At 38.3% G+C, this 27,244-nt stretch overlaps 6 protein-coding genes and 1 non-coding gene across 10 annotated transcripts; 3 read left to right on the plus strand and 4 right to left on the minus strand.

The window, feature by feature from the left end:
- Positions 1–296: 296 nt before the first annotated feature.
- On the plus strand, positions 297–4,602 carry LOC111795925 (signal peptide peptidase-like 2). The gene is made up of 14 exons (XM_023678565.1): positions 297–829; positions 925–1,083; positions 1,187–1,298; positions 1,384–1,503; positions 2,235–2,386; positions 2,496–2,678; positions 2,816–2,850; positions 2,995–3,151; positions 3,255–3,308; positions 3,402–3,494; positions 3,575–3,717; positions 3,808–3,878; positions 3,950–4,033; positions 4,149–4,602. The coding sequence occupies exons 1-14, from the start codon at positions 680–682 to the stop codon at positions 4,256–4,258; spliced, it is 1,623 nt and encodes a 540-aa protein (XP_023534333.1). The 5' UTR covers positions 297–679; the 3' UTR covers positions 4,259–4,602.
- A 1,124-nt stretch (positions 4,603–5,726) lies between these two features.
- Positions 5,727–7,408, plus strand: LOC111795927 (aquaporin PIP1-3). The gene is made up of 4 exons (XM_023678568.1): positions 5,727–6,157; positions 6,514–6,809; positions 6,904–7,044; positions 7,133–7,408. The coding sequence occupies exons 1-4, from the start codon at positions 5,830–5,832 to the stop codon at positions 7,226–7,228; spliced, it is 861 nt and encodes a 286-aa protein (XP_023534336.1). The 5' UTR covers positions 5,727–5,829; the 3' UTR covers positions 7,229–7,408.
- On the minus strand, positions 7,299–9,144 carry LOC111795926 (BTB/POZ domain-containing protein At5g41330). Its single transcript, XM_023678567.1, has 2 exons — positions 7,703–9,144; positions 7,299–7,441 (listed from the first exon to the last, which is right to left on the minus strand). Exons 1-2 carry the CDS (start codon positions 9,110–9,112, stop codon positions 7,430–7,432), a joined length of 1,422 nt encoding a protein of 473 aa, XP_023534335.1. The 5' UTR covers positions 9,113–9,144; the 3' UTR covers positions 7,299–7,429.
- Positions 9,145–10,050: 906 nt separating this feature from the next.
- Positions 10,051–16,153, minus strand: LOC111795928 (puromycin-sensitive aminopeptidase-like). Its single transcript, XM_023678569.1, has 27 exons — positions 15,996–16,153; positions 15,833–15,908; positions 15,648–15,724; positions 15,456–15,569; positions 15,277–15,351; positions 15,085–15,192; positions 14,792–15,004; positions 14,614–14,675; positions 14,500–14,527; positions 14,318–14,404; positions 14,190–14,215; positions 14,052–14,115; positions 13,898–13,978; positions 13,695–13,772; positions 13,422–13,433; positions 13,210–13,266; positions 13,028–13,137; positions 12,868–12,948; positions 12,599–12,782; positions 11,717–11,865; positions 11,497–11,635; positions 11,231–11,377; positions 11,067–11,148; positions 10,799–10,974; positions 10,480–10,707; positions 10,278–10,349; positions 10,051–10,186 (listed from the first exon to the last, which is right to left on the minus strand). The coding sequence occupies exons 1-27, from the start codon at positions 16,056–16,058 to the stop codon at positions 10,103–10,105; spliced, it is 2,673 nt and encodes an 890-aa protein (XP_023534337.1). The 5' UTR covers positions 16,059–16,153; the 3' UTR covers positions 10,051–10,102.
- A 3,548-nt stretch (positions 16,154–19,701) lies between these two features.
- Positions 19,702–23,991, plus strand: LOC111794735. Of its 4 annotated transcripts, none has more exons than XM_023676864.1 (2): positions 19,702–19,720; positions 20,811–23,991. In XM_023676864.1, the coding sequence occupies exon 2, from the start codon at positions 20,878–20,880 to the stop codon at positions 23,875–23,877; it is 3,000 nt and encodes a 999-aa protein (XP_023532632.1). In that variant the 5' UTR covers positions 19,702–19,720; positions 20,811–20,877; the 3' UTR covers positions 23,878–23,991. The 4 variants fall into 4 exon arrangements, with proteins under 4 accessions (XP_023532632.1, XP_023532630.1, XP_023532629.1 ...); XM_023676862.1 differs by lacking the exon at positions 19,702–19,720 and adding an exon at positions 19,864–20,192; XM_023676861.1 differs by lacking the exon at positions 19,702–19,720 and adding an exon at positions 20,384–20,596.
- A 257-nt stretch (positions 23,992–24,248) lies between these two features.
- Positions 24,249–24,320, minus strand: TRNAT-UGU. The gene has a single exon. It is a non-coding gene; the product is annotated as a tRNA-Thr (tRNA).
- Positions 24,321–24,837: 517 nt separating this feature from the next.
- On the minus strand, positions 24,838–26,840 carry LOC111796245 (ubiquitin-conjugating enzyme E2 4-like). Its single transcript, XM_023679009.1, has 6 exons — positions 26,677–26,840; positions 26,510–26,589; positions 26,115–26,229; positions 25,947–25,999; positions 25,662–25,790; positions 24,838–25,179 (listed from the first exon to the last, which is right to left on the minus strand). The coding sequence occupies exons 1-6, from the start codon at positions 26,718–26,720 to the stop codon at positions 25,049–25,051; spliced, it is 552 nt and encodes a 183-aa protein (XP_023534777.1). The 5' UTR covers positions 26,721–26,840; the 3' UTR covers positions 24,838–25,048.
- Between the last annotated feature and the right edge of the window lie 404 nt (positions 26,841–27,244).

A 27,244-nucleotide genomic window follows, 5' to 3' on the forward strand; every position in this document is an offset into this window, starting at 1 on the left:
TGAATTCAAAGTATTAATTAATTAGGGGAGAAGTTCAAATTTTAACTCATATTTCCTGCACAAAAAACCTATTTTTGGTCATAAATATTCTTGCTTTAATCCTCTAGAATAATAAAAAAAAATATTATAGATTTTTTTTCCCTAGTAATTAGTGAAAAGTACACAATGGGCAGTGAAGTGAAATTATTAGAAAGTGGAGGTCCTTATCTGCAAAGAAAACATTGATAAAGACGATTATTGTCTAATTATGTCGTTAAAAAGGTTCCCGCCGTTTCCAATGGTAGTTCGTACGGAAACCCCGTTTACTTCAAAAAAACCCAGTAATAGTTTAAACAGAAGCACGAGCAAAGATTCATACACGACATTAATTTTGTCCTCATTTCACATCTACATGTCCAGTTCTTCATTTTTCTTTAATCCATTGGATCCATGATGCTCTTTATTTTATGATGCATTGTCTGCTTTAAATCATTAATCTAGTGTTGCTTTGATTTCTACGTTTTCCCCCATTTTTATATCCAATCCTGAGCTCTGTTGCTGTTTTGGGTGTACTCGAAACAGAGCGAAGCCACCCATTTGTTTTTTTTCTCCTTTCTGGGGTTTCGAGATTTCTGATGCAGAGAAAGAAGAAGACCCATCTCTGTTTTTGAACTTCTTTTTGCTGAGAACATCAGAATCTATGGATTTACAGAAGCATTTTCATGGTAGGTTTTCCTTATTCTCTCTGGTTTTGCTGCTGATTTTTCCTTCTTACGTGTTGGGTGGGGATATTGTTCATCATGACGATTTGTCTCCCAAAAAGCCTGGCTGTGAGAACGACTTCATTCTGGTAATATATCCAATGCCTGTTTCTTGTTTCGGCTTCATAATTTTACTGGGTTTTCTTGAAATTTGTTAACATTTTGATTGGGCTTCACCAATTAGGTTAAAGTTCAAACTTGGATCGATGGCATAGAAGCCAGTGAATTTGTGGGTGTTGGAGCTAGATTTGGTGCTACCATCGTTTCAAAGGAGAAAAATGCAAACCAAACACGCCTTGTTCTTGCAAATCCCCGTGATTGTTGCAGTGTGCCAAAAGACAAGGTTCTTCATTTTGAGATTATAATGTTCTTCCTTCCTCTAGTAGCATGAACATTGAAAATTTATGCACATTATTTAATCATGCAAGCAACCTGTTATTTGTTAGCTTTCTGGAGATATAATCATGGTTGATCGAGGTCACTGCAAATTTACTACAAAAGCAAATATTGCTGAAGCTGCTGGTGCTTCAGCTATACTGATAGTAAATAACCAAAAGGGTAAGTGATGATATTTAATATGAAGATCTAGTGCATCATGTTTAATCTATTTGATGTGTTTTTAACGTGCTTCTGGACTTTTCAGACCTTTACAAGATGGTTTGTGATCCTGATGAGACTGATCTAGATATACATATACCTGCTGTCATGCTCCCTCACGATGCTGGTACAAGCTTGGAGAAGATGCTAATAAGTAATTCTTCAGGTAAGCTTTCTCCTTACTTTCTGCTTTCATAGAAAACACTAAATTTATTGACAATTGGTTGTCATTTCATTAACTAATATTTATTGTTAAGTGATCGTTTACGGGATATATGTACTTTGGTGAGATACCACATCGGTTGGGGAGGAAAATGAAGCATTTTTTATAAGGGTGTGGAAACTTATCACTAGTAGACGCGTTTTAAAAACCTTGAGGGGAAGCCCGAAAGGGAAAACCCAAAGAGGACAATATCCGCTAGCGGTGGGCTTGGCTGTTACAAATGGTATAAAGCTAGACACCGGGCAATGTGCCAACAAGGAATCTGAGCCTTGAAGGGGATGGACATGAGGCAGTGTACCAACAAGGACGCTGGGCCCCGAAAGGGGGTGGATTGAGGAGTCCCACATCGATTGGAGAAGGAAACGAGTGTCAGCAAGGACGTTAGGCCCTGAAGGGAGGGGAGGGGGTGGATTGTGAGATCCCACATCGATTGGGGGGAGAATGAAATATTTTTTATAAAGGTGTGCAAACCTCTCCCTAGTAGATGCGTTTTAAAAATTTCGAGAGTAAGCCCAAAAGGGAAAACACAAAGAGGACAATATCTGCTAACGGTGGCCTTAGGCTGGCTGTTACAAAGTTTCTGGACTCCGTGTCTATTGGAGCTTATTTTTACTTTCCATTTGAATGAGCAAATCAGTTTTTTTGTCCCTTAAAAAAGTTTTTGGACCCTGCAGTGTCTGTTCAGCTATACTCACCACAACGACCACCAGTTGACATAGCTGAAGTATTCTTATGGTTGATGGCTGTCGGTACAATCTTGTGTTCATCATTTTGGTCTGCCTGGAGTGCTAGAGAAGCAGCTATTGAGCAGGACAAGCTACTAAAGGTAGCCCAACTAGTCTCCGGCGACTTCTAGCAACCTTTTCCTCATCGTTCATTTAGGTGTCGTTCTTCGAATTGTAAATGTATACTTGATGAATTACAATTTCTTGTAGGATGGTGCAGATGATATTCAAAATGCTGATGAAATAGACAGCCCTGGTGTTGTATATATCAACATGGCATCAGCAGTCCTGTTTGTCATCGTTGCGTCGTGCTTTTTGATTTTGCTTTACAAACTCATGTCGTACTGGTTCATCGAGCTTTTAGTAGTCCTTTTCTGCATAGGAGGCGCAGAGGTATGCCACAAAGGTCTTAATAATCAGACATTCAATAAACATAACAATGTTCTTCTTTTGCAAAAGTCGATGGTGTGCAACTTCCCATCAGATACTCAAACATCGTCCATTAACATTATATCTTGCTCGATCTACAGGGCTTGCAAACTTGTTTGGTCGCGGTATTGTCGAGGTAAAATTGATCGTGCTCTTGCTGCATTTGACACTTGTAAATTCTTAGCAGATACATGTGCAAATAGATCAATTTAGGTGCTGATATCAATCTTAGTAATTTTGTATGATCAGGCTGTCTTCCTTATACTATATGGTCATGCAGATGCTTTAAGGAAATTGGAGAACCATACATCAAAGTGCCATTCTTTGGAGCTGTTTCGTACCTCAGCATGGCGGTTTCTCCATTCTGTGTAGCATTTGCTGTCGTTTGGGCTATCTATCGGAGTGCGTCGTTTGCCTGGATTGGTCAAGACATACTTGTAAGATAATTGTGTCAGCAAGAACCTGTTCTCTATTATATGAAAATTAAGATCCCTAATAATGTAAGAAGCTGAATTCTTGTTTTAATGCTTTGTTAACCAGGGAATTGCACTGATAATTACAGTTCTTCAAATAGTTCGTATACCGAATCTCAAGGTAGCGATTTCGAACTATGTTCTATGTAGATGTATCTGAAGAACATGATGGTCCTTTTCTAGCAGTTAATTGTTGGGTTTGAGTGTTTTCAAGGTTGGAACAGTGCTTCTCAGTTGTGCCTTCCTCTATGATATCTTTTGGGTCTTTGTTTCTAAGAAGTTGTTCAAGGAAAGTGTGATGATTGTGGTAAGTACACTGTCATAGACTAGAAGAACAACAGTTCTGAACTACTTGACTGAGTTGCTGCTATTGAAAATCCTTAACAGGTGGCTCGTGGCGACAAAAGCGGAGAGGACGGCATCCCGATGCTGCTAAAGATCCCACGCATGTTCGATCCGTGGGGTGGTTATAGCATCATTGGATTTGGTGACATTCTTTTACCTGGACTTATAGTAGCGTTTTCTCTCAGGTTTAAGCTTTGTTGCCTTCATGACATGCCCATACTTCATAATTGTTAGTGAAAACCTGTGCATAACAAAGACTTGGGATATCCTTACAGGTATGACTGGTTGGCTAATAAGACCCTCCGGGCTGGTTACTTCTTACCAGCAATGCTTGCTTATGGATCAGGTAATGAAGGGAAGGAATGCTGTCTAGATGTTTGGTTCATGTTTTGAAAGGTTTCTTGAAACTTTTGTCAGGTCTTCTGATTACCTATGTAGCTTTGAACCTGATGGACGGCCACGGCCAGCCCGCCCTGCTTTATATCGTCCCGTTCACTCTCGGTAAATAACTTTATACTCCCGACATCATTATTAACACAATGTTCATCTTAGATATCAACGAGTAAACAAAACCCGTGACTATGATTAATCGAGACCGAAACACGTGTTGATGTAGGAACACTTTTGATACTGGGGAAGAAGAGAGGAGATTTGGGGATTTTATGGAGAAAAGGAGAACCAGAAAGGGTGTGTCCTCATGCTCATCTTCTCATCAATGAGGATTAAAATGAAGACACTGTTCATGTAGTGTTCATAACATACATACATATATATATATACACATATATGTATGTATGTATATATATATATATATATATATATAATATATATTAGGAATGTGATGAAGGAAGGCAGCCTGTGTAGAGTAAGCAAGAGCTGGTGTTGAAGGTCAGTTGCTTTACAAGTCTTCATAGTGATTACTTGTGGTTAAATCTGATGCCAACTTGGCTATGAACTTTTAATTTTTACAGTATGAAGTTTGAATTTAACATAGCCTTTTATTATATGTATGTATGTATATGTATGTATGTTTGTATGTATGTATGTATAGGTCTGAGTTGGCACAAGTCCACATGGCAGTGAGGCATCCAATGACTCTGAGTTGTCAACCACTCACCATTTCTCTTTAGCTTTAACCATTATAAATAAAGGTTGGGCCCACATGGTGGGTAAGTTATATCATCGATTAAAAAAATAAAGGAAANTTTTTTTTTTTTTTTTTTTTTTTTTTTTTTTTTTTTTTTTTTTTTTGGCTTTGATTTTCGTACCGTTTTCTATCCATTTGCTAACGGAACAAAAAGCTGTAGCATCACCCACCCGCTTTGGCTTTTTGTAAATTACCTTTTTACCCTTCTCTCCATTTTTAGGATAATAATCCACCTTCACTTTTTTTTTTTNTTTTTTTTTTTTTTTTTTTTTTTTTTTTTTTAATTTCTTCCAAATTTCTTTTTACTAATTTGTTGGAGTATTGATTAATCATGTGATCGTTACATCACAACTAATTTGATTTTTTTTTAATTAAGCCTAATTTAGTTTATGAATTTCTTTGCTACTATTTTTAAACCTATTTTCAAAATCAAAGTTTAAATTTTTTAACTAAAAAGAGGTAATTTTTAACATTTTAGGAATGAAATCTAATACAAAATACCCACTAGTAAAATAGAATATATATTTAAACTTATTTATTAAATTTGAAAATAATATATATATTTTTTAAAAAAAATGAATGAGTTTATTTAATTATTTATTTTTCACTCAAATGTTTTAATGAAGATTAGGTGGTTGAAGAAAAAGAAAAAGATGATACTTTGGAGTATCACTGTTGAGGATAAGAACAGCAAGACAGACCAACCCACAACCTGTCAAATCCATCTCCCTGTTCTAGAAAGATCTTAGAAAATTACGTTTTTGCCCCTCTTCCTTTTCCATAATTTCTATGTAATTTTTTAAATGTTAAATTAACCCTTTTATTTTCTGTATTTTAATAATTTTATTCCAAAAACAAATAATAATTAGTTGATTAAATTTTCATCAATGTCCCTCATTATGAAGCTTATATGTTAATCAAATATGAGTGTGTGAGATTTTGGTAATGCATCATTTTTAAAAAAAATATTATTTTTAAATTAAAGTACTTTTTATATCACTTGGAGTTTAAAAAAAGTATTATTTAAAGCATTAAAAAAAGAAAAATGAAGAAAAAAGAGAGTAAAAAGAAGAGAGAAGGCATGACTTGAGTGTATGCAACCTATCCCTTCCATTAGAACCCTTTGAGAGAACAGAAGCCTCACACAAAAATGGAGGGTAAAGAAGAGGACGTCAAGCTCGGAGCCAACAAGTACTCTGAAAGACAACCCATCGGCACATCGGCGCAGACGGACAAGGACTACAAAGAACCCCCACCGGCGCCGCTCTTCGAGCCCGGCGAGCTCTCCTCATGGTCCTTCTACAGAGCCGGAATTGCCGAGTTCGTAGCCACTTTCTTGTTCCTCTACATCACCATTTTGACGGTGATGGGAGTCAGCCGAGCTCCTACCAAGTGCTCCACCGTCGGCATTCAGGGCATTGCTTGGGCCTTCGGCGGCATGATCTTTGCTCTTGTTTACTGCACCGCTGGAATCTCCGGTAAACCCTTCACCCTCTGCGTTCCAAGTTTTTTTTTCATGAAGTTTGCTTGTTTTGTTCTTTAGATCTGTATTGGGTTTTTGTATATTTGTTAAATAAAGTATGTTTTGGGTTTAAATTGGCATTTAAACTTTTCTTAAGTGTTAGTTTTGTTGGGTGAACTTGGATTTGTTTGAGTTATAAACAATGGATCATGCGGTTTCTTTAAAGGGGGTTGGGACTAAACTAAAATGCATAGTTTGTGAGTTCAAGAATAAACACTAACTGGGTTTCAATTAGTTGCTAAGAAAACTAGATATCTTTCTAGAAGACTGAATTGTGAGTTTTCCTTGTTGGGTTTTGTGTGTGGTTCTCAGGTGGGCACATTAATCCGGCGGTCACGTTCGGGCTTTTCTTGGCGAGGAAGCTGTCGCTCACCAGAGCCATATTCTACATCATCATGCAGTGTCTAGGTGCCATCTGCGGTGCCGGCGTCGTGAAGGGCTTCGAGAAGTCCATCTACGTGCAGAAGCTCGGTGGTGCCAACTTCGTGGCCTCTGGCTACACCAAGGGCAGTGGCCTTGGCGCTGAGATCATAGGCACCTTCGTTCTCGTCTACACTGTCTTCTCCGCCACCGATGCCAAGAGAAATGCCAGAGACTCTCACGTCCCTGTAAGAATCATCAAAAACTGAGGAGCGGGGCAGAAGAAATTTAGACTAGTTTGATAATAATGTTATTTTTTTGTTTGTTGAATGTCGTGGGCAGATCTTGGCTCCTCTTCCCATTGGGTTTGCTGTGTTTTTGGTTCATTTGGCGACCATTCCCATCACCGGCACCGGCATCAACCCAGCCCGGAGTCTGGGAGCTGCCATCATCTACAACAGGCAGCACGCTTGGGATGACCATGTTAGTATACAAGTAGTTGAATCGAAGGGTGATTTTTGGATGAGATTTTAATGAACAAATATTAATTGTGTTGTTGAATAATCTGCAGTGGATCTTCTGGGTGGGACCTTTCATCGGAGCTGCTCTTGCAGCTATTTACCACCAGATCATAATCAGAGCCATTCCATTCAAGGCCAGAGCTTGAAGACTCAACTACTTCCACTGGAACAGACAGGTCTAGTCGAAATCGAAATGTGTTCCTTTTCTATTCGCTCTTTTGTTTGCTTATTTGGTCCTTCAGGACGACGACTGACATGAATTTGTGTGTAAATTAAGTTTTCTATTATGTGTTGTAATGGAGAATTGTTCCCTCTTGCATCATCAATATCTACCACTTTGATTCAATCTAAGACGGACGCTGTCACAGATAACAAAATTGTATGAGCATATACAAGTACAGAAATCTTCAACCATTGTAATTCAACAAAATAGACAAACCATTGTAATTCAATGATACCAAAACGCTTATTAGCTCATCACCGAATGCCTAAAAATACTCATTACAAATATTCATCTACACAAACCCCAGTTTTGGATTTTGATAAATAACAATACAAACATCATTTACAAAGAATGCAAAACCATATATTCATTGCCTTTGTTAAGAGTATCAAAATACCTTATTTGTACTCTGCCAAACCTCCACAGATTGCTGGTCTTTTCTTGTCACGAACATCTTATTCCCTCCAAATGCCAATTTGGTCACTCTCCCACCTCCCAAATCCTTCACTCTCCCCATCACATTCTTCCTAAAAACTCTCTCCTCTAACCTTAATCCTCCTTCCTTGCTTCCTCCATTTTCAACTGCTACTTCTGACCACAACTCTATGATCCCTCCTTCTCTGCTACAAAACACCTGATTTCCATAACTCTCAATCTTCCCCCCAGCCCCTGCCTTCTTCCCATTCACCACCTTCATCCTGTCCCCTAGGAGGATCCATGGATTCCCATCTCCAAGCTTCCTCAAATCTGCACTGTAAACTTCACCAGAGCTCACACCAATCTTGAAAATGGCAGACAGGTTCTCAGATATTGTCATGTCTGAGAAACAGTCCACTTTCTCCTTCAGCTCCCAAGCTATGTTTCCTGTTCTAATGTCCCAAAATTTGATGTTGCCCTGTACACCAGAAGGTCCACTGTGAGACCCAGAAGCCATTAACAAATTATAACCTGCAACCCAATTCAACATTGTGGCTGGGATTGCTGAGTCGATATCCGCTCCGAAGATCTCATTGTGGCCAATTTCATTAACGGGACTGAAGGTTTGTAAATCGTATATCATAATGGAATTTGAGTTTCTTCTGCCTGATTCGAAGCTGGTGAAGAGAAATTGAGAGGAGGCTCCAATGGCTTGCACGGTGGAACTTGATCGAGTCACGTTCTCCCAATTAAGAATCGTTCTCACGTGGCCGGTATCGAGATCGAGGACTTGCAGTCCAGAGAAATCGGTGGCACCGGCAGCGGCCACCGAAGGCGACAACGCTAGAAGGGAATCGATCGCTGAGAATTGCGTCAGAATCGTCGTCTTCCTCTGAAGCGACCAATCAAAGGAGGTGATCTTGCCGCCGTGAGCGACGTGGACCGATCCAAACGGTGTCGTCGTAATCGCCGCCGGAGGATCTCGGCCATTGAGGGGCAAAATCAGCGATTTCTCAAGGTTGAAAGCTTCAAATTGGGAAGGATTAGACAAAGAATTGATCAAAAGCGATTCGATTCCATAGAACTGCGACTCCGAAATTAGGTCTTGCAGATCAAACGCCTTGGCTTTAGACGGAAGGTAACCCGTTCTGAGAAGCGAAAGTATGAGAGAAAAGAGATCGGGATCTCGATCGATAAACGGCACATCGGATTGCGATGAATCGAAGAGCGTTGATAACAGAGATTTGGAACCGGCTAGGGCTAGGGTTTGCTTGGTAGTTTGAAAGAAATGGCCACCAACGTTAATGGCGACGATATTAGATTCAGGGTTTAATGGCGGGTGAATCAAATCAGAAGAAGAACACGTTGAACCAGAAAAAGGAGGCGGCATTATNAAAAAAAAAAAAAAAAAAACGAAAAAAAAAAAAAAAAAAAAAAATGAGGATCTTGAAAGAGGGACGAAAATTTGAAGAACTTCCGAAGAACAAAAAGGAGAAAAATGTTCAGTTTGTTGCCGATCTCAAAAGTCAAAACGTCATTCCTTTTTATATAGTTTTTTTCTTGTTTTCTTTGGTTGGTAAAAGCTAGTGCTGTGTGATTGTAAGATAATTATAATAATAAATAATTTGTATCCACAAAATAATTTTATCAAAACTAAAAACATTTAAAAAAAAAAAAAAAACGTGAATCATGCAAACATACGTTCATTAATTTTGGTTCTAAAGATAAAAGAATTATTTGCCAATAATAATTAATCATGATTTCACTTGTATCATCTCGCTTTATTACCATAGAAAATTAAGGTTTAAAAAATAAATGTCGACCTTGTTAGACGAACACAACTCTCCACAATGGTATGATATTGTCCACTTTGAGCATAAGCTCTCATGACTTTGCGCTTCCCCAAAAGGCCTCAGATGGAGTTAGCATTCCTCACTTATAAACCCATGATCATTCCCTATATTAGGGACTTCCATCATCCAACAGACTTAATTATCCATATTTCTTTTATAAAAAATTAAATTATAAGATAAATGTTTTATTTTTTTACAAAAAATCATTTAAAAACCTTATTACTAATACACTATTGTGGATAATGAATTTTTGGTTGTTTCATTAATTTAGTAAAACTTTTACGAATAATCTCTTTAATGATGCCTCTCCCGAGCATAAGCTTGTGTTAACGTTAAGTTTAAAAATCTAAAAGATTTCAAATAAAGTTGAGATTAATTAATTTAATAGACGTGTTCATAGTTGATATATATTTTTAAAGTTCAAAAATATTTTTGAAATGGGGGATTAGATTTAAGAGAAGAAAACATCACACCATAGCAAACAAGCATATTTCTAGATGATATTATTATGAATTATTATGATATCCTCAAGCTGCTGCTAAGCTTTTTGATGCAATTTCAAACACATTTTCAGACAGTCCATTCACAGACAGTATCTTCTCCAGTTGTTCCTGCACATATAATCATCATCGTCATCATCAACATCGCATATGATAGCTGATAACCGAATCTACTTAGCAATCGCTGAAGTAATCATATTACCTTGGCAAGCTTTTGTCGGTGTTCGTCGTAACGCTTCCATTTCGTGAAGACAGAGACCATTCCAGAGGCCACCTAGAATCAATGCGTGAATAAGAGAAGAGATTCCGAGACAAATGAATAACGTACGATGGATGGGGAACTTTAACCAGAACCAGGAGATCGTTACACCGATTTCACGGTCGATGGGAGTCACTGTACTCACCTGGGGATTAATTTTATCTAGTTGCATGACAGCTTCTCCCAAGAATTTATAGCCAGATCCGTCCTTCGCGTGCAAGTTGACGATGGATCCACAGAAACCTCCAATCAAAGAATATACGTTGTTTGGATTTCGAATGTCGAATGCTGGATGATTTAGGAGGTTCTGAACATTCACAAGATTGCCAGGAATGTCTGACATGGCTTGAAGAGCAAACCATTTGTTGACAACCTACAAGTGATGTGTACAACAGTTTGAAAAGGCCTTTTAGAATGATGCAACCAAGCCAATCAAGAGTCAGTAAGAACAGGTAATGACTAACCAAATAGTCGTGCTGCCACTTGGTGTAGAAGTCGGCGAGAACCTCGTCACGAGTTTCACCTGGCTTCTGGTCTAGAGCCACCAAAGCTGCAAATTGGTCGGTCATATTCGAGGCGTTCTTATACTCATCAAGCACAAGATTGGCAATCTCTGCATCCTCAACTAATGCAAGATATGCTGAAAACCATCAAAGAAAATGAAGATATTAGTTGCCTTGACAAGTTTACAGAGTAATTATTTCAACCACGAAATTTGTTGGCCGAGCAGACCGAGAGAAATATTCTTCAAAGCACGCCTCGCCATTTCAGGATGGTTGAACACATATGCTTCTGAACTCCTGTTGTTTTCTACCTGAGAAGATTAGAGACACAATTTTATGTACAGAACAAATAGTTCAGACTTCATCAAATTGCAGGTTCAGAGAAGTTCATACTGCAGTGAGAAGCTCTGCTTTCAATGCATTGGCCAGTTGCTTCCTGATGAAAGTTCGAACGGCATGAACAGCATCGGGATCTGCCACCGCCATCATGTCCATTATTTCTCCTGCACCGGGGAGAGTTATAGCTTTCGCAATGAATTCCTGGATTACCAATGGTCATTCACTTATGTTATCAGTATTGTCTCCATATTGTCCAGCCAACAGCCAAAAGTGGCTCAATGAAGAAAAAACCAAATCACAAAACTAAGTGCCTGACATACTTTATCCAAGCTCGAGTCAGAAAGTATGGATCTCAGACCCTCCACAAACTTCGAATTAAGAACCAATGGTTTATTTAGTTGGTGATCGGCCACCAATTGGAGCATCAGTTTCCGTGCTAACACTTGTCCAGCCTCCCAACTAAATCACAAAATGATCGGACCTTGTTCAATGGTCATACTATTGAATTAACCTTTTAAAATTTTTTATATAAACACAAACCGGTTGAACTCATCAGAATCATGGGCAAGAAGGAAAAACAGATCATCGTCATTTAGATCTGTTTCGAGACGGATAGGAGCACTGTAGCCCCTAAACAAAGATGGAACTGGTCGCTCGGGTATGTCAGAGAAGACGATCTCTTCTTCTTTCTGCATCATGCATAGCGGTCAATAGATAGAGGAAAACATGGATTTTTAAATTCTAGATCTCCTGTTCTTGCACATAAAATAACAAGCAAGTGGTGGTCTAAACTATAATTGGTCAAACAGAAGTTAACATTGTCAAACAAAAGTCTAACCACCAATACAGTTATTGTGGCGTCGGGTGGAGAGAGGAACGAAGTATTCTTACAAGGGTGTGGAAACTTCTTCCTAGTAGATGCGTTTTAAAACCTTGAGGGGAAGCTCATAAGGGAAAGCCCAGAAGAGAGAACAATATCTGCTAGCGGTGGACTTGAGTTGTTACAGGAGAACGAAGCATTCCTTATAAGGGTGTGGAAACCTCTCCCTAGCAGACGCGATTTAAAACTGAGGCTGACGACGATACATAACGGGCCAAAGCGGACAATATCTACTAGCAGTGGGTTTGGGCTGTTACAAAGGATATCAGAGCCAGTCACCGGGTGGTGTGCCAGTGAGGATGCTGGCCCCCAAGGGGGGTGGATTGTGAGATCCCACATCGGTTGGAGAGAGGAATGAAGCATTCCTTATAAGTGTGTGGAAACCTCTCCCTAGCAGACGCGTTTTAAAACTGAGGCTGACGACAATACATAACGGGTCAAAGCGAACAATATCTACTAGCAGTGGTCGTGGGTTGTTACAATTATACATTACAAGCAGTTCGAAAAGAACAGTCACAGAATAATGTAATTTATTTGCTAACCTTGGTCAGCCTGAGGACTGTTTGGTAGACTGGCCGATCATTTTCAGCTATAGATTGCAACACCCCATCATGATATATAGAGGACAGAGGCAAATCGTTGCCGGCTGAGACTAGCAGACCAAGAGCAACAGGTATAAACATTGGCTCTTTATTTGGCTGCCCAGGAGTTGGTGGGACATCTTGGCTGTGAAATTTTAACCACTCAGCATAACTTGTAAACAACTACAAAAAAGATTGATAAGGTAAAAAACATCCAACGGATTATATACCTGAACTTCAGAGTAAAAGTACGACCATCGGAATTGTAAGATGATGTAACTTTGACTCGAGGGGTCCCAGCTTGAGAGTACCTGTATTTTAGTTGTATCCATAAGCACTATAAATGTTTCATGAAAGGAAATTCAAATGTAGTAAAGTAGCTATAAACACCATAGTAAGAAGTTAGCAAAATCGGAATTATTCGCATCCCGCATTGCGGCGTAGAAATCTTCACAGGTAACAGCTTGGCCATCATGCCTCTTGAAGTAAAGATCCATGCCCTGAGCGTTTGAAAATAATTTTAAAGATCTATACAATCTTAGAAATTAGTTTTAGGTATTTTCAACCCTTACTTTTCTAAATCCTTGACTTCCCAATAAGGTCTTGTACATCCTCACGACTTCAGCACCCTAAGTTCACAAGTCGTTAATCGTTCATTAACGATAATTTTGACCCAGACAAAAAGAGAAGCATTATGCATGAATGACAAACCTTTTCATAGACCTGCAAAAAGAGATCATAAATTAGATGTCTCTTCATAGAATGAAAAGAAAATGAACTTAACAGCATGTAACAACTCGATGATAAAGCCTACCGTCACTGCATGTTCAAGTCGGTACAGGACCCATGTCAGATCATAACTTGATAGAAGAAAAACATTAAGACCCCAAGGTTCAAAAGAAGTCTCATCAGTAGAAATTGAAGAAAAGAACAAACAAATAGCTCAAATTTTGAGCAAACCCATAGAGAACAACACTTTCCTGTGTAAAAATTGTCCATCTGTAGAATGTTGAGATCAAACAATTAGAATGGCTGTCAAAATGAAATAGGCGTACACCGAAAAGTTCACATAAATATAACCATTAACCTTGATATAGGAATGTGGTCGAACAGGATGAGCCATGGGACCAGCATCCTGCAGAACAGAAAGGAAGGGACAAAATCAGCTTTGAATGCTAATTTCTACTTCAATTCAATTGGCAATTGAAATTTAGTAAATGGTTCGTGGGGGAATCTGAAAAGTGGATACAAGAATCAAACCTGTGGAAACTGATAGTTTCTGAGTTTTGAAACGTCAGAAATTCGCTTTACAGCACGACTTCCCATGTCGGATGAAAATTCCTATTATTGAGGCAATGAGAAGAGTTTCCAAGGATAAATCGGGTGTTTGTATCTCAAGGGGTAAATATCATACCTGATCACGGAACACCGTAAGACCTTCCTTCAGGCTCAGCTGGAACCAATCACGGCATGTCACCCTGCATATTTACATTGTCAGCAGTAGTTTAAAACAGAGCACAAGCCTGCTCTAGGGAACAATAACAAAAAATACCTGTTGCCAGTCCAGTTGTGGAAATACTGCAAGACAACATAAAAAAATTCATGCGATTATTAAAAGTCTGCTCTCGTATTAAAGAAAACATTATTCAGAGCTTTTGAGTGACAACTTTTACGACGAACCTCATGGCCAATCACTCCTAATATGGCAGCATAGTCGGAATCAGAAGCAGTTTCTGGAGATGCCAAGACAAGTTGTGAATTGAAAATCTGTTTAAAAGAAAAACGAAGGAAACGGCATGAATAACGTTTTGAATTTTATCAGGCACATGGTCACAAAAGACACGAAGTTTAGGAAACAATACATTCAAACTCTTGTTTTCCATGGCTCCCCTGGGTAATTAAAAAAGAGATTTATTTAACAGAAGTCATCTAGAGTCAGTAAAATAGAAACAAAAGCAAAATGAACAGAAACACACATGTTGAAATCTGGAACGGCCACAACATTGAAGAGATCGAGATCATATTCTAGTCCAAAAACCTGTTTTCAGCATACAAAAATAAATTGATATTGCATTAAATACTGAAGATTGCTACAAAAATAAAGAAAAATCAAGTAAATTAAAGAAAAATCTATTGGTATATTAAAATACTAACATCTTCATCCCATTTCATAGCTGCCTTCAAAGAATACATGGCATGCTCGGTCTTGGGTACGTCTTCAGCCGGGGTCCATATCTTCAAGGAGATTTTCCTACCTGAACGAGTAATAAAAACATCGTCTCTGCTTACAAACTTGCCAGCTACTAAAGCAAACAAGTAGCAAGGTTTCTTAAAGGGATCCTCCCAGAGGGCAAAATGTTTTCCACCCTGCAGAAAGAGTGCTAGTGCTGAGCATGTAACAAAGGGGTAATACAAAATGCTATCTGGTTGTGTAAAATGAAGGTCACCTCTAGATCACCCTGATCTATAAGATTCCCATTAGACAGTAGCACCGGGTATAATGACTTATCGGCTTCTATGCGACATGTGTACTTCGCCATTATATCAGGACGGTCCTGCTCAACATTCATGGTGATTTAGTTAATTGATTGTCAAAAATTACCTGAAGAAGAGATATATGCAAAACAAAGTCCCCCAACCTGGTAAAATGTGATCTTCCGAAAACCTTCAGCTTCACATTGTGTGGAGAAATTTCCAGTTGATTTATAGAGTCCCTTCAACCAAAGCCAATTTCATGGTAAGGTCTAGAGTTGCAATGCAGAAACAAGCAAAAAGAAAACCAGAGAGAGAGAGAAGTATCGACGAATGTATGTTCAACCTTTAAAGAAGTGTTGTTCTGAGGATATATCTCATTAACAATTTCCAAGGTAAAAGAACCAGTTGGCGGTGATAGGATCGTCAAATGGCGGGAGTCCAGAACGTAATCTGCCTCCTAAGAATATTATACAGGGGAGTGCCTTCACATCAAATGTAATATGAAGAAAACTAATTTATTTGAGCGGCAGTTCACCTCGAGGTCCTCGCTGTTGACCTTAATCGAAATCAACTTCATATCAACCCCATCCAAAACAAGAGGAAATTTGGATCCTGAACCAAAAAGTAAAGAAATAATTTACACATATATACCATTCAAGTTTACAAGTGGAACACGGCAAAAAGGAAAATATAAGAACAGTTAGTCATCACTCCAGGTACCTTCAACTCTAGGGAAGACTGTTATTCTTGAACTGACGATTGTCTTCTCCTCACCCAACAAAAATTTCAAATCCACCTGCAGGGAAATTGATGTGTTCACTCAATAATATAAACTTCCATGGCAAAAAAATTCAAATCCCAAATTAGATTAAGGTTCATGTACCGTGTCGAAATAGTAATCAGGCATCTTGTAATCTTTCAAAAATATCTCTTTAGGTGCATCCATTTTGTTTTCTTCAGATTTTTCTTGCAAAGCTTCTGTTGCAACTAAACAAATCAGCTTCCTAATAACTTGCTTAGCCCCCTGAACAAATTTGGAGGGGAACACAACTTGCTAAAAATTTCATAAATCTACTACTACATTCTGGATAATTGATAACACGAACTTCCCTAATTTCTGAAGACACCATTTTCTGTCCATTGATTGGTGGAAGTTGAAGAACAAACATAATGAAACAAATGAAGCAAACTGGGAAATGGGTAATCAGAGGAGCAGAAAAGATCAAACACAAGAGGTTATTCCTTTCCAATCCCGCGTTGTTGCATGGTAAACCCAATCGGAGCATTCGGATACAAGAATCATGAACGAGCTACTAATATCAATTACTTTCTACAAACTCAGAAACGAGACCTCGATGAAATTAAGCGACACCCAGATAATCGAAAATTCAAAACCAAGACACCCAAAATCCCCTAATGAAAAAATACCCTAAATAAGAGAGCAAAGCAGAAACACCCAGTTCACTCTTAAAAATTAAACCTCCATGAAAGATTAGAGGGTGGTATTGAGGAGGTACCTGGAGTGATCAAAATGCAGAGAAACAGAGAGTTGTACTTTCGTTTTCCGTTTCGATATAAACACAACAAAAAATAGGAAAATTATAAGTATAAGAAAACTATGGAATAAAAACTAAAAACAACAAAAAATGGGAACATTATAATTGGATTAATCTTTTTTCTAATCTATTTATTGCGTGTATCTGTCAAAATGGCAATTTTGGGATACAAGTTTAACGCAGTGATTAGTTTTATCTCGGGAATGTAATGCTAAGCTAATCTGACAACCATTGAGTTCGTGGGGGCAAGTCCAGATCAAAGCTACCTCTTTTGCTTTATTGAAAATTTAAACTCTTACCCGTTTGAAGCTAAGATCATCATATTTTTTTTAAAGTTCATATAGTTCTTAGCTTTGTGTTCGTCTAGACTAACATTATTTTAAATGATATATAGCAAAATGATAAATTAATACACTTAAAAAGTTAAATCCAAATATCTATTTAAAATAAAAATATATATTAAAGCAAAATTAGATGCATAAATTTTGATTTTTCCCCTCAAATTCAAGTGAACCATTGTACATGACCATTATGTACGGAACATTAATTTGGTATTGGGCTTTGGGTTCTGAAAGCCCAAATAATTTTGTCTTCCAAAGCCCACCTTGCAAATACGTTGATATTGGGCTACATCAAATGAAGTATAGCTGGGCTTTGGGTTCTGAAAGCCCAAATAATTTTGTCTTCCAAAGCCCACCTTGCAAATACGTTGATATTGGGCTACATCAAATGAAGTATAGCTGGGCTTTGGGTTCTGAAAGCCCAAATAATTTTGTCTTCCAAAGCCCACCTTGCAAATACGTTGATATTGGGCTACATCAAATGAAGTATAATTGGGCTTTGGGTTCTGAAAGCCCAAATAATTTTGTCTTCCAAAGCCCACCTTGCAAATACGTTGATATTGGGCTACATCAAATGAAGTATAGCTGGGCTTTGGGTTCTGAAAGCCCAAATAATTTTGTCTTCCAAAGCCCACCTTGCAAATGCATAAGACTGGTATTTAACGAGGGTCTAAAATATTATTAAATTTATTAGGGCATTTTATATTTTTTACATAGAAATTATTCATTCTCTATAATAAAGAAAATAAATAGATAATATTACAGGAATATCAGTGTTTCATGATAAGAACTATTGCACACATTGTAGAGCTCGATCATGTCAAATAGTCGAGAAAAAGAGAATCAAATGATTACACGACAGGAAATCAAAAAGGTAGGAAGTAAAATTGAAAATAGACACAAGTTTCACGGATTCGTAAAGGAATATGAAAGGGATTGAGGTTAAAGTAGCAATGCTTTTGAGGGGTTCCTTTTGTCTGCTAAGGTTTGCATAGGTGATGAGACATGAAGGATCAACAAATTAGTTTATTTATTTTAAATAAAAATAAAAGGGTAGGGGTAAAAGTGGATTAAAAAAAAGATTAAAGGATTCAAAATTCAAAAACACAAGTGGCTGGGTTGGGTTGGGGGGAAAGAAATTGGATTATAATAAGATTAAGGGGTTAATGGAGCATGTGGGTGTTGTTGAATTGGTGGGTTTAATTATAAAGCTAAGATTAGAGATTAGGGATTAGGGCAGCTTGCCCTAATTATGGGCACTGAAGACTGTGCCCACCCTCTGTAAGGAACCACGCTTTATTTATTTATTTATTTTTTTTTTCTTAATTATCTCTTAATTTTCACTTTCCAGATGGATTATTTATTTATTTATTTATTTATTATGGAAATTAATTTGATTGGAGTAAAAAGGGTGGTGGATATGGGTGAAATAAATGAGTTAAGAAGGGGCCCATCAACTGGTGCATAGCAGAGGATAGAATCCAAAATTCTTCTGCCCATAAAAAAAAAAAAAATTAAATAAATAAAAATAATAATAATTGAAGATATTTGTCCTTTGAGCATCCTACCAAAATACATTGAAAAGATAGATGGATTTATTTTGTTTAGGCTTCGAACACATGGACTCCTAAGTTGTCTCTAAATCATACCCCATTTCTCTCTCCTCTCTAATATCTTTGTTGCTTTCTCTATCAATCTATCTAGTTACTGTCTTTAGATCTGGTTCGTTCGACTATTATTTGATTTTTACCTACTAGTTACTTACTGTGTTCAAAATTCAAGTAAAATAAGTAGCTGAGAGTGAAAGTACATTGAACGACTGTTCTTATGTAACTGTGTTCTCCCACAAGACGATAGTCGAGGCGGAGTGAGGTGGGGTCGGGATGTGTCGTAGTCTCTCATTGAATTCAAAGGGTATTATAGATTGAATTGAGAGTTTAATTATGAGGGAAGACATAGATAGGTGGTAATAGGAGAGTTTTTATTATTGAGTGAGCTCATATGGGAGCATGTGCCCACAAGAGGAAACCAAAAGAGGGTTTTGGACTGATGTTGAGTATATGTTTGTTTTGGATTCCAAGTCAACCAAACCTCTCTTTCTTGGAAAGTGATGGTGTTGGTAGCACATTCCCATCAATCATTCTATTACTAAACTCCAATTCTCATCTTTTTTAACTTCTTCAACAATCCCATTTAAGGTTATTACGTTTCGTATATTTGACTCGTTTTGATGAATGTATCTACGACGAAGAAAGTAATAGTAGACGAAAGTGGCAAACTTTATGGAGTATTTTTTGAAAGATAGAATCTTTTAGAGAGGGACATCAAACAATTTCTAAGAATTAGAAGTTTTGACTTTGATGAAACGCAACTAAGGCAAGGAAATTAGATGGATGCACGTTGGTTTATGACTATAAATGTGACAATGAAGCCTAAGACCAAGAGGAGGTAACCAAGAAGGTAATAATGGACAAGGCATTTATAAAGTAGCTCAAAATTATTGCACGAAAAGTGGGAATATCTTTAATGGGGTAGTTTCAGAAATCCCATTTACAATATCTTTTTTAAAATCCAATTAGAATCAAACTAAAAAACCCCAAGAAATTAGGGTTTGATTGGGAGTAAATGGGCCATTGATCATGGAGGCGGAGGGGGAGGAGGAGGAGGAGGAGGAGGAGGAGCTAAGAGAGACGAAAAGAAAAGGGCTTTTGGTAAGAAAGTTGGTTTCCTTTTTTCTTTTTTGGGGATAAAAGTTAATACCCAGAAAAGAAGAACAAACAAAGTGGCCGTCTACAACTCCAAGAGCCTTTTTTTTTAAGATGAATGAATGAATGAATGAATCCAGAAGGCCAAACCACTGGGTTTTTCTCTGCAGTTTATAAAAGTTCTTGGTGGGTTTGTGGAGCCTACAAAGGTTATAAACTTGGTCAGATCCGTGGCCTGGGACCCTTCATTTTTTTAAAAAATTTGTTGGCCTCCCCTTCAAGCGGTGTGTGTACCTTTGCTTTCAGACCCAAAAATTCTCCATCTCTCTCAGAAACAGTGAGACTTTGTTGTTTAGAGAGAGAATAGAGGGGGCGAGTGGGGTTATTCTGTTAGCATTTTAGAGGGAGTGTTTGTCTAATATCAGAAGGCCAGGGGTCAGCAGCCACTTGGATTTTCTTTTTTCTTCCTCTGAAAAAGGTTACCCAATACTTCCCTTTCTTTTCATCTCTGCAAACAAGTTTTCCTATCCCATTCTGCAAATGCCTCTTTCTTAAATCTATGTGAAAACACTAAGACTTCATTCTAAATTCTAACACAAAACTCTCCTCTTCTTATCCCCTTTCAACATTCATTCACCTTTCTTTTCACTGTTCCAATGCTTGCTTGCTTGCTTGCTTGCTTGCTTGATTGTGTTCTAGGCTCTTGGAATCACTTCTTGCAGCTTTTGGTGTCTGTTTGGATTCCTGGAATTTGAACTTTGTTCAGTTTTTGTGCTCTGTTCTTTTCATTTCATTGATGAGTTTATGAATCTAGAGGGCATAAGATCGAATGCCCATGTGAAAACTTTCCAGATTTGAAGTCCAGTGAGTAATCAGATCTGAGTATGTTCATCTTTATTTCTATAATTATTGTCTTTTGAGCTGTTGGGTTGAGATATGGGCTTTCTGCTTGAAAATTTCTGGTTTTTCTTCTTTCCTGTAATGTCTCTTTTAGATCTTGAATGCCATTAAATTTGCCTGCCCATTTGTTTGATGCCATTAAAGATAATGCTGCAAATGAATTCATTCTTTGTTTTTTGTATTTTGTTTTTCAAAGGGGTGTCACATTCAGAATGCAAGTTTTAGATTTTGTGTAATGAGTTAAAGAATGAGCTTTTGTGGATATGGACGTTGGAGAAGAAAGCTCCCGGTTTGGGTCCTTGCCTGCTACAACTTCTAGAAATTTGTCGTCGTCGTCTTCGACGTTCTTTTCAGCACTTCCTTCGCCATTCTTTTCTCCACGGTCATCGACATGTCGAAGGTCAGAAGCAACAAAGGCTGACATGGGATGTGAAAGCATGGACTTCAGAGTTGATCCGGTAAACTCAAGTGTGGTGGTTCCAGATTCTGAATCTTTGTTGAAAGCTAAATTTGCAGTTTCGGATTTGATTCGAAATCCAGAAACTTGTACTCCGGGTGATTGTCGGAAGCTCGATCAGGCTTCATCGTCAACTGGTGTATCTGGAAGTACTCCTTATAGTAGAAGCCTTCCTCATGGAAATAACTATTTGAGGCCTAGAGAAATGTACAAAAAGCTTAGCAGAAGTAACTTTACTTCTTACACAGCCGATCCGATTTCGATTTCCTCGACTAGACTAAGGAGTTATGACGTTTTCATAGGTTTGCACGGTTCCAAGCCTTCATTGCTGCGGTTTGCTAATTGGCTTCAAGCAGAGATGGAGGTTCATGGGATGAGTTGCTTTGTGTCTGATAGAGCAAAATGTAGGAATTCTCGCAAGCATCGAGTTATTGAGAGGGCGATGGATGCATCCTCGTTTGGAGTTGTGATTCTAACAAAGAAGTCGTTCCAGAATCCTTACACCATCGAGGAGCTGCGGTTTTTTTCTGGTAAGAAGAACCTGGTTCCAATATTTTTTGACTTGAGTCCAGGAGATTGTCTTGCCAGAGACATTGTGGAGAAAAGGGGAGATTTGTGGGAAAAACATGGTGGTGACTTGTGGATTCTGTATGGAGGATTGGAGAAGGAATGGAAAGAAGCCATCAAAGGGCTTTGTCGGGTCGACGAGTGGAAATTCGAAGCTCAGAATGGTAACTGGAGGGACTGCATACTGAAAGCCGTTATGCTACTTGCAATGAGGTTGGGAAGGCGAAGCATTGTCGAGCGCTTGACGAAATGGAGGGAGAAGGTAGAGAAAGAAGAGTTCCCTTTCCCCCGAAACGAGAATTTCGTAGGCAGGAAGAAAGAATTATCAGAGCTAGAGTTCATACTTTTTGGGAATATAGCTGGTGATTCCGAAAGAGATTACTTCGAACTTATAGCTCGACCGAGACGAAAGAATCTGACCCTTGGCTGCAGTAAAAGCAGCTCACTTGAAGAGAAACAGCACCAACAAGCAGTAGAAACACGAAACAAGAAGGGTAAAGAACCTATTGTGTGGAAGGAGTCCGAAAAAGAGATCGAAATGCAAAGCATTGAATTTCCTCAGCGGCATCGACGACTGAAGACAAAAAGTGGGGAAAGGTATGCCAAGAGAAAGAAAACAGCCAAAATTTTGTACGGAAAAGGTATAGCTTGTGTTTCGGGGGACTCGGGAATCGGTAAGACCGAGCTTCTTTTAGAATTCGCGTATCGACATCACCAAAAGTACAAGATGGTTTTATGGATTGGAGGTGAAAGCAGATATATCAGGCAGAATTATCTGAACTTAGGTTCCTTCCTAGAAGTTGATGTAGGATTTGGAAGCTTTTCAGCTAAAAGCAAGATCAAGAATTTTGAGGAGCAGGAAGAGGCAGCCATTTCAAGAATTCGTACAGAGCTGATGAGAAACGTTCCGTTTTTGCTGATAATCGATAATTTAGAGTGCGAAAAGGATTGGTGGGATCACAAACTTGTGATGGATCTTCTCCCTCGTTTTGGTGGCGAGACGCATATCATAATATCCACTCGACTTCCTCGTGTAATGAATTTGGAACCGTTGAAACTGTCTTACTTGTCGGGGGCTGAAGCAATGTGTTTAATGCAAGGAAGCGTTCGAGACTACTCGATTGCAGAGATCGATGTTTTGAGAATGATCGAAGAGAAAGTTGGAAGGTTAACGTTAGGCCTTGCGATAATTGGTGCGATCTTATCTGAGCTTCCCATAACACCAACTAGATTGTTGGATACAACCAATAGAATGCCTGTCAAAGATCAATCATGGAGTGGTAGAGAAGCTCATGTTTTCCGACGCAATACGTTCCTTATGCAGCTTTTCGAAGTGTGTTTCTCCATTTTCGACCATGCCGAGGGGCCACGGAGCTTGGCAACTAGAATGGCTCTAGCGAGTGGTTGGTTCGGTCCTGCTGCTATTCCCATTTCGCAATTAGCCCTTGCAGCTCACAAGATACCCGAAAAGCGACAGCGAACGAGGTTATGGAAGAAGTTGTTACGTTCCATGGCTTGTGGTATTACTTCATCTTACATGAAAAAGTCAGAAGCGGAAGCAACTTCCATGCTGTTAAGGTTCAATATGGCAAGAAGCAGTGCCAAACAGGGATGTCTACAATTCAATGATCTCGTAAAGCTATATGCACGCAAGAGAGGCGTGGACGGAGTTGCACAAGCGATGGTTCAAGCTGTCATGACGCGCCCCTCGATCATTCATCACTCCGAACATTTGTGGGCAGCTTGTTTCTTGCTCTTCGGGTTTGGTCGGGACCCTGTAGTCGTCGAACTCAAAGTCTCGGAGCTATTGTACGTCATAAAAGAAGTGGTCTTGCCGCTTGCCGTGAGGACATTTCTCACATTCTCCCAATGCACCACCGCGTTGGAACTTCTCCGGCTATGCACGAACGCATTAGAAGCTGCCGATCAAGCCTTCGTCACACCGGTCGAGAAGTGGTTCGATAAGTCACTTTGCTGGAGGCCAGTTCAAACAACTGCACAGCTGAATCCTTATCTTTGGCAGGAGCTAGCTCTGTGCAGAGCAACACTATTAGAAACCCGAGCGAGGCTAATGCTAAGAGGGGGACAATTCGACATCGGGGACGATCTAATCCGAAAGGCCATCTTCATCAGAACTTCGATATCAGGCGAGGATCATCCAGATACAAAATCCGCTCGAGAAACTCTCAGTAAACTCAATAGGCTTATTGCTAATTTCCATATTCATTCTCCTCCATAGGTTCAATAATTTTGTTTATTAGGTAAAGTTTTTAGTAGCTAGATTGATTATATACCAGAATGTCAAATAAACCAGTGTATACTTTCCCAGCAAATTCTTTAATACCAATCTAACCCCGACTTCGATTTCTCCATTGTCGTGTTTTCCGTTCAACCACGACGAGCCAACACCCTTTAATCTTGGCTCGTCTGTGGTGCTAATATTTTTCAACTCATCTTAGAACACTGAATTTTGATTTGGTGCACCAAATTTTGATTTGCTTCCCTCTTCAAAGCTTTATACTAAGAATATTCAGACAAAAAAAAAAAAAAAAAAAAAAANAAAAAAAAAAAAAAAAAAAAAAAAAAAAAAAAAATTGAAAACTCAAAAAATGCCCTCACGCAGGATCGAACTACGGACCTTCAGTTTACAAGACTGACGCTCTACCACTGAGCTATAAGGGCTGTTTTGATGATTTATGTTGTTTTAAAATAATAAATTAAAATTTAATTAAATTATCCATAAAGCCACCAGAATTTTTATATCGCAAAAACTTAATATTTATAAGGTTTTATCAGAACGAAATTTTAATTTCTAAAATAATAAATATTAAATTCTAATTTTCTCAAAACTGAAAATTAATTCATTGACAAAAGAACAGTATAGTAGCTTTCCATAAGTAATCCAAATAATTATAGATGGGATATCTTAAGCACTTCAGGCCATCCATTTGCTTCAATCATATTATTTCCCTATCAAACATGGTCCGGTTGGTACGTATGGTAAATCAAAACCGAATATAAGACGACACAACGCGACCGGGGCTTTCGAAATAACCAAGTACAGTAGCACAAAATTCAGTTTTTAAATTGAATACAGGAGCTTCCGACCAGAGCTTTACTCCATATCCGAACCAACCCGACTCACTTACATCCCTAACGTTGCGTTAGAGATGGAGAGACCGTGAAACTGTTGAGAAAAAGGAGAAAACCCAAGAGAATTGGTTTATAGATTAAATGGTAAATGACAATATATGAAACATTATATCATAGTTTGATTAATGTACACAACAACTATCATGAAAATAAGAGACAGTAGAGGAGCTAGGAACCTTCTCCATAGCTTTCAATTTTGATGGTAAACCAGTTTTTGAATCATGTACAGAAGAGGGTTGATATGGTTTTCCTTCCAGTCAAGCATCAGCTTGGCCTGCCATCTCCTCATCATCTGAGGAGTACTCATCTTCACTCACCTCTTCATCACTGGATTTCTCCTCACCAACACCTCCAATGTCTTCTGGCTTTGCATATTTCTCACAGTATTCTGTACATATACATACACAACCCAAATGAAAAACAAGGAAAAGAACAGCCGGGACGGGGTTTGTACGTGTCTTGAACCCTGTAGAGGTTTGAACTTTGTGTGTCGGGGTGAGGAAGTTAACCGATACGACTAGTATAACATGCCTACTAAGTTTATAACCATTAGATGCACAATCATCATCACGGATGCAGAACACAGAAGGGTTTGACCCCAAGCACACCGCTAGTAGATATATCCTCTCTAAGCTTTTCCTTTCAAGTTTTCCCTCGAGGTTTTTAAAACAAGTTTGCTAAGGAGAGGTTTCCGCATCCTTGTAAAGAATGTTTCGTTCTCCTTCCCAATCGGTGTGATCTAGATCACACAGGCATAATGGTGACCGCCACTAAAATCTGAATTTGTCTACTGGTGAAGTTCGGCTACTAAATCTAGTTTTGTATTTAGCTTAAACTTAGCTTAAACTACCAAATCTTCAATAGAAGTACCTTTTACTCTTTGCTCATATGCAGCGCGATCACGCATCATTACTGCAGCAGCTTCGCCGTTCAACGGGTCCGACGGGTTGGGATACAGGAGAAGTTGTGGAAGAAACACTTCGAAAACATTTACAAGGTCTATACAACGAAAAACACCCGAATTAGATCACAATTCCTCGGTCGCAGCATTGTAATTCCACAAACAAAACACCATTGATCACCATGATATAATATATACAACAAAACAGATAACATTATAACTCTACAAAGATAAGAGTAGGGATGGTTTCCCACCAAACATAGGGCTCCATGTCTGGTTGATAACATCCAAACAAACCGAGCCCGACCTGCGATTCGTAAAACATCTATATCAGTCAACAATCATCCCCAGAACAAGATAAGACCCTACCCCTATGAAGAACCAATGTAATAAGTTTCAGAGTGTGAGTGATGTCAACTCACATTTCATCAACATTTGGATGATAAATTTTGTTGATGAAGCCAATTGAAGGTGACTTGTAAGGATAAGCATCTGGCAACTCCACCCTAATCCTCCACACACCTCCTTGGTAAAGACCTTCCAATTTCAAACCAAACAAGCAAACAAAGAGAAAGGGATAAGATAAGATAATCCATATAACCCAAAATCATATTGCCCAGAACAGTCTATATCAACTGGGATTCATTTGAGAAGGGAAATTCAACAAACGCAGGCAATTAAGAACTAAACAGGTCGATTCAAAGAGAGTTGTTAAGCATCTGAAAAAGGGGAAATCCAGAAGGGCGCAGTAGAAGAAGAGGAATTAGTAAAAAAGCAAAGAAAATAGAGAAATCAAAGATGGGTATAGATGATTTACTGTCTTTAGGACCATGGAAGTCGACATAGAACTCTTGCATGCTATCATTGATGGTTTCCACCTTGTAATCACTCATCATCCTGATGTGAACATCAGCAGAGTCAAAGGGGAAAAAGGAGGAAGAAGAAGGAGAGAAGAATCAAATCGGAAGGCATGGAAGAACTTACAGTTTCATCAAATCCATTTCGCGTCGCTTGCTGGGAGAAGACATGGTTTTGGTTTTGGATTTGGGTTTGAGAGGAAAAGGGTAAGAGAAAGAAGAGATATAGTGATAGGAAGAGAAATGAGGTTTCCTACCCGCAAAAGCGGTTCAGACACGGAAGTAGTGATTCAAGCTCTCTCTCTCTTACATCTATAAATTAATCAAAATGTTGCCAAACATCATTTTTTTTTTTTTTTAATTTAACTCATAATTTCGCCCATAAATTATTATTTTAAATTTATAATTTTTTAATTTTTTAAATTCAAATTTTGGTTCATATAATTTGAAAACATGTAATTATAAATTGGTAAGACTTTATATAAGTTATAATATCTAAAGAGAAATAACTACTTTAAATTAAATTTAATGTTAATGGTTAAAAAAAGGAGTATATTTAAAAATTATCTTAATTTATCATATAAAATCACTAATTGATTTTCTTCATAATTATTTTTAAAAAATCTATTTTATCTTATAAAATCAATTATTTTTAATTACCATTAGAGAAAATTATTATGCTTGTAATCAATCAT

The sequence above is a fragment of the Cucurbita pepo genome, chromosome LG05 (genome assembly GCF_002806865.2).
Source record: "Cucurbita pepo subsp. pepo cultivar mu-cu-16 chromosome LG05, ASM280686v2, whole genome shotgun sequence".
In the NCBI taxonomy this organism is placed as follows: domain Eukaryota; kingdom Viridiplantae; phylum Streptophyta; class Magnoliopsida; order Cucurbitales; family Cucurbitaceae; genus Cucurbita; species Cucurbita pepo.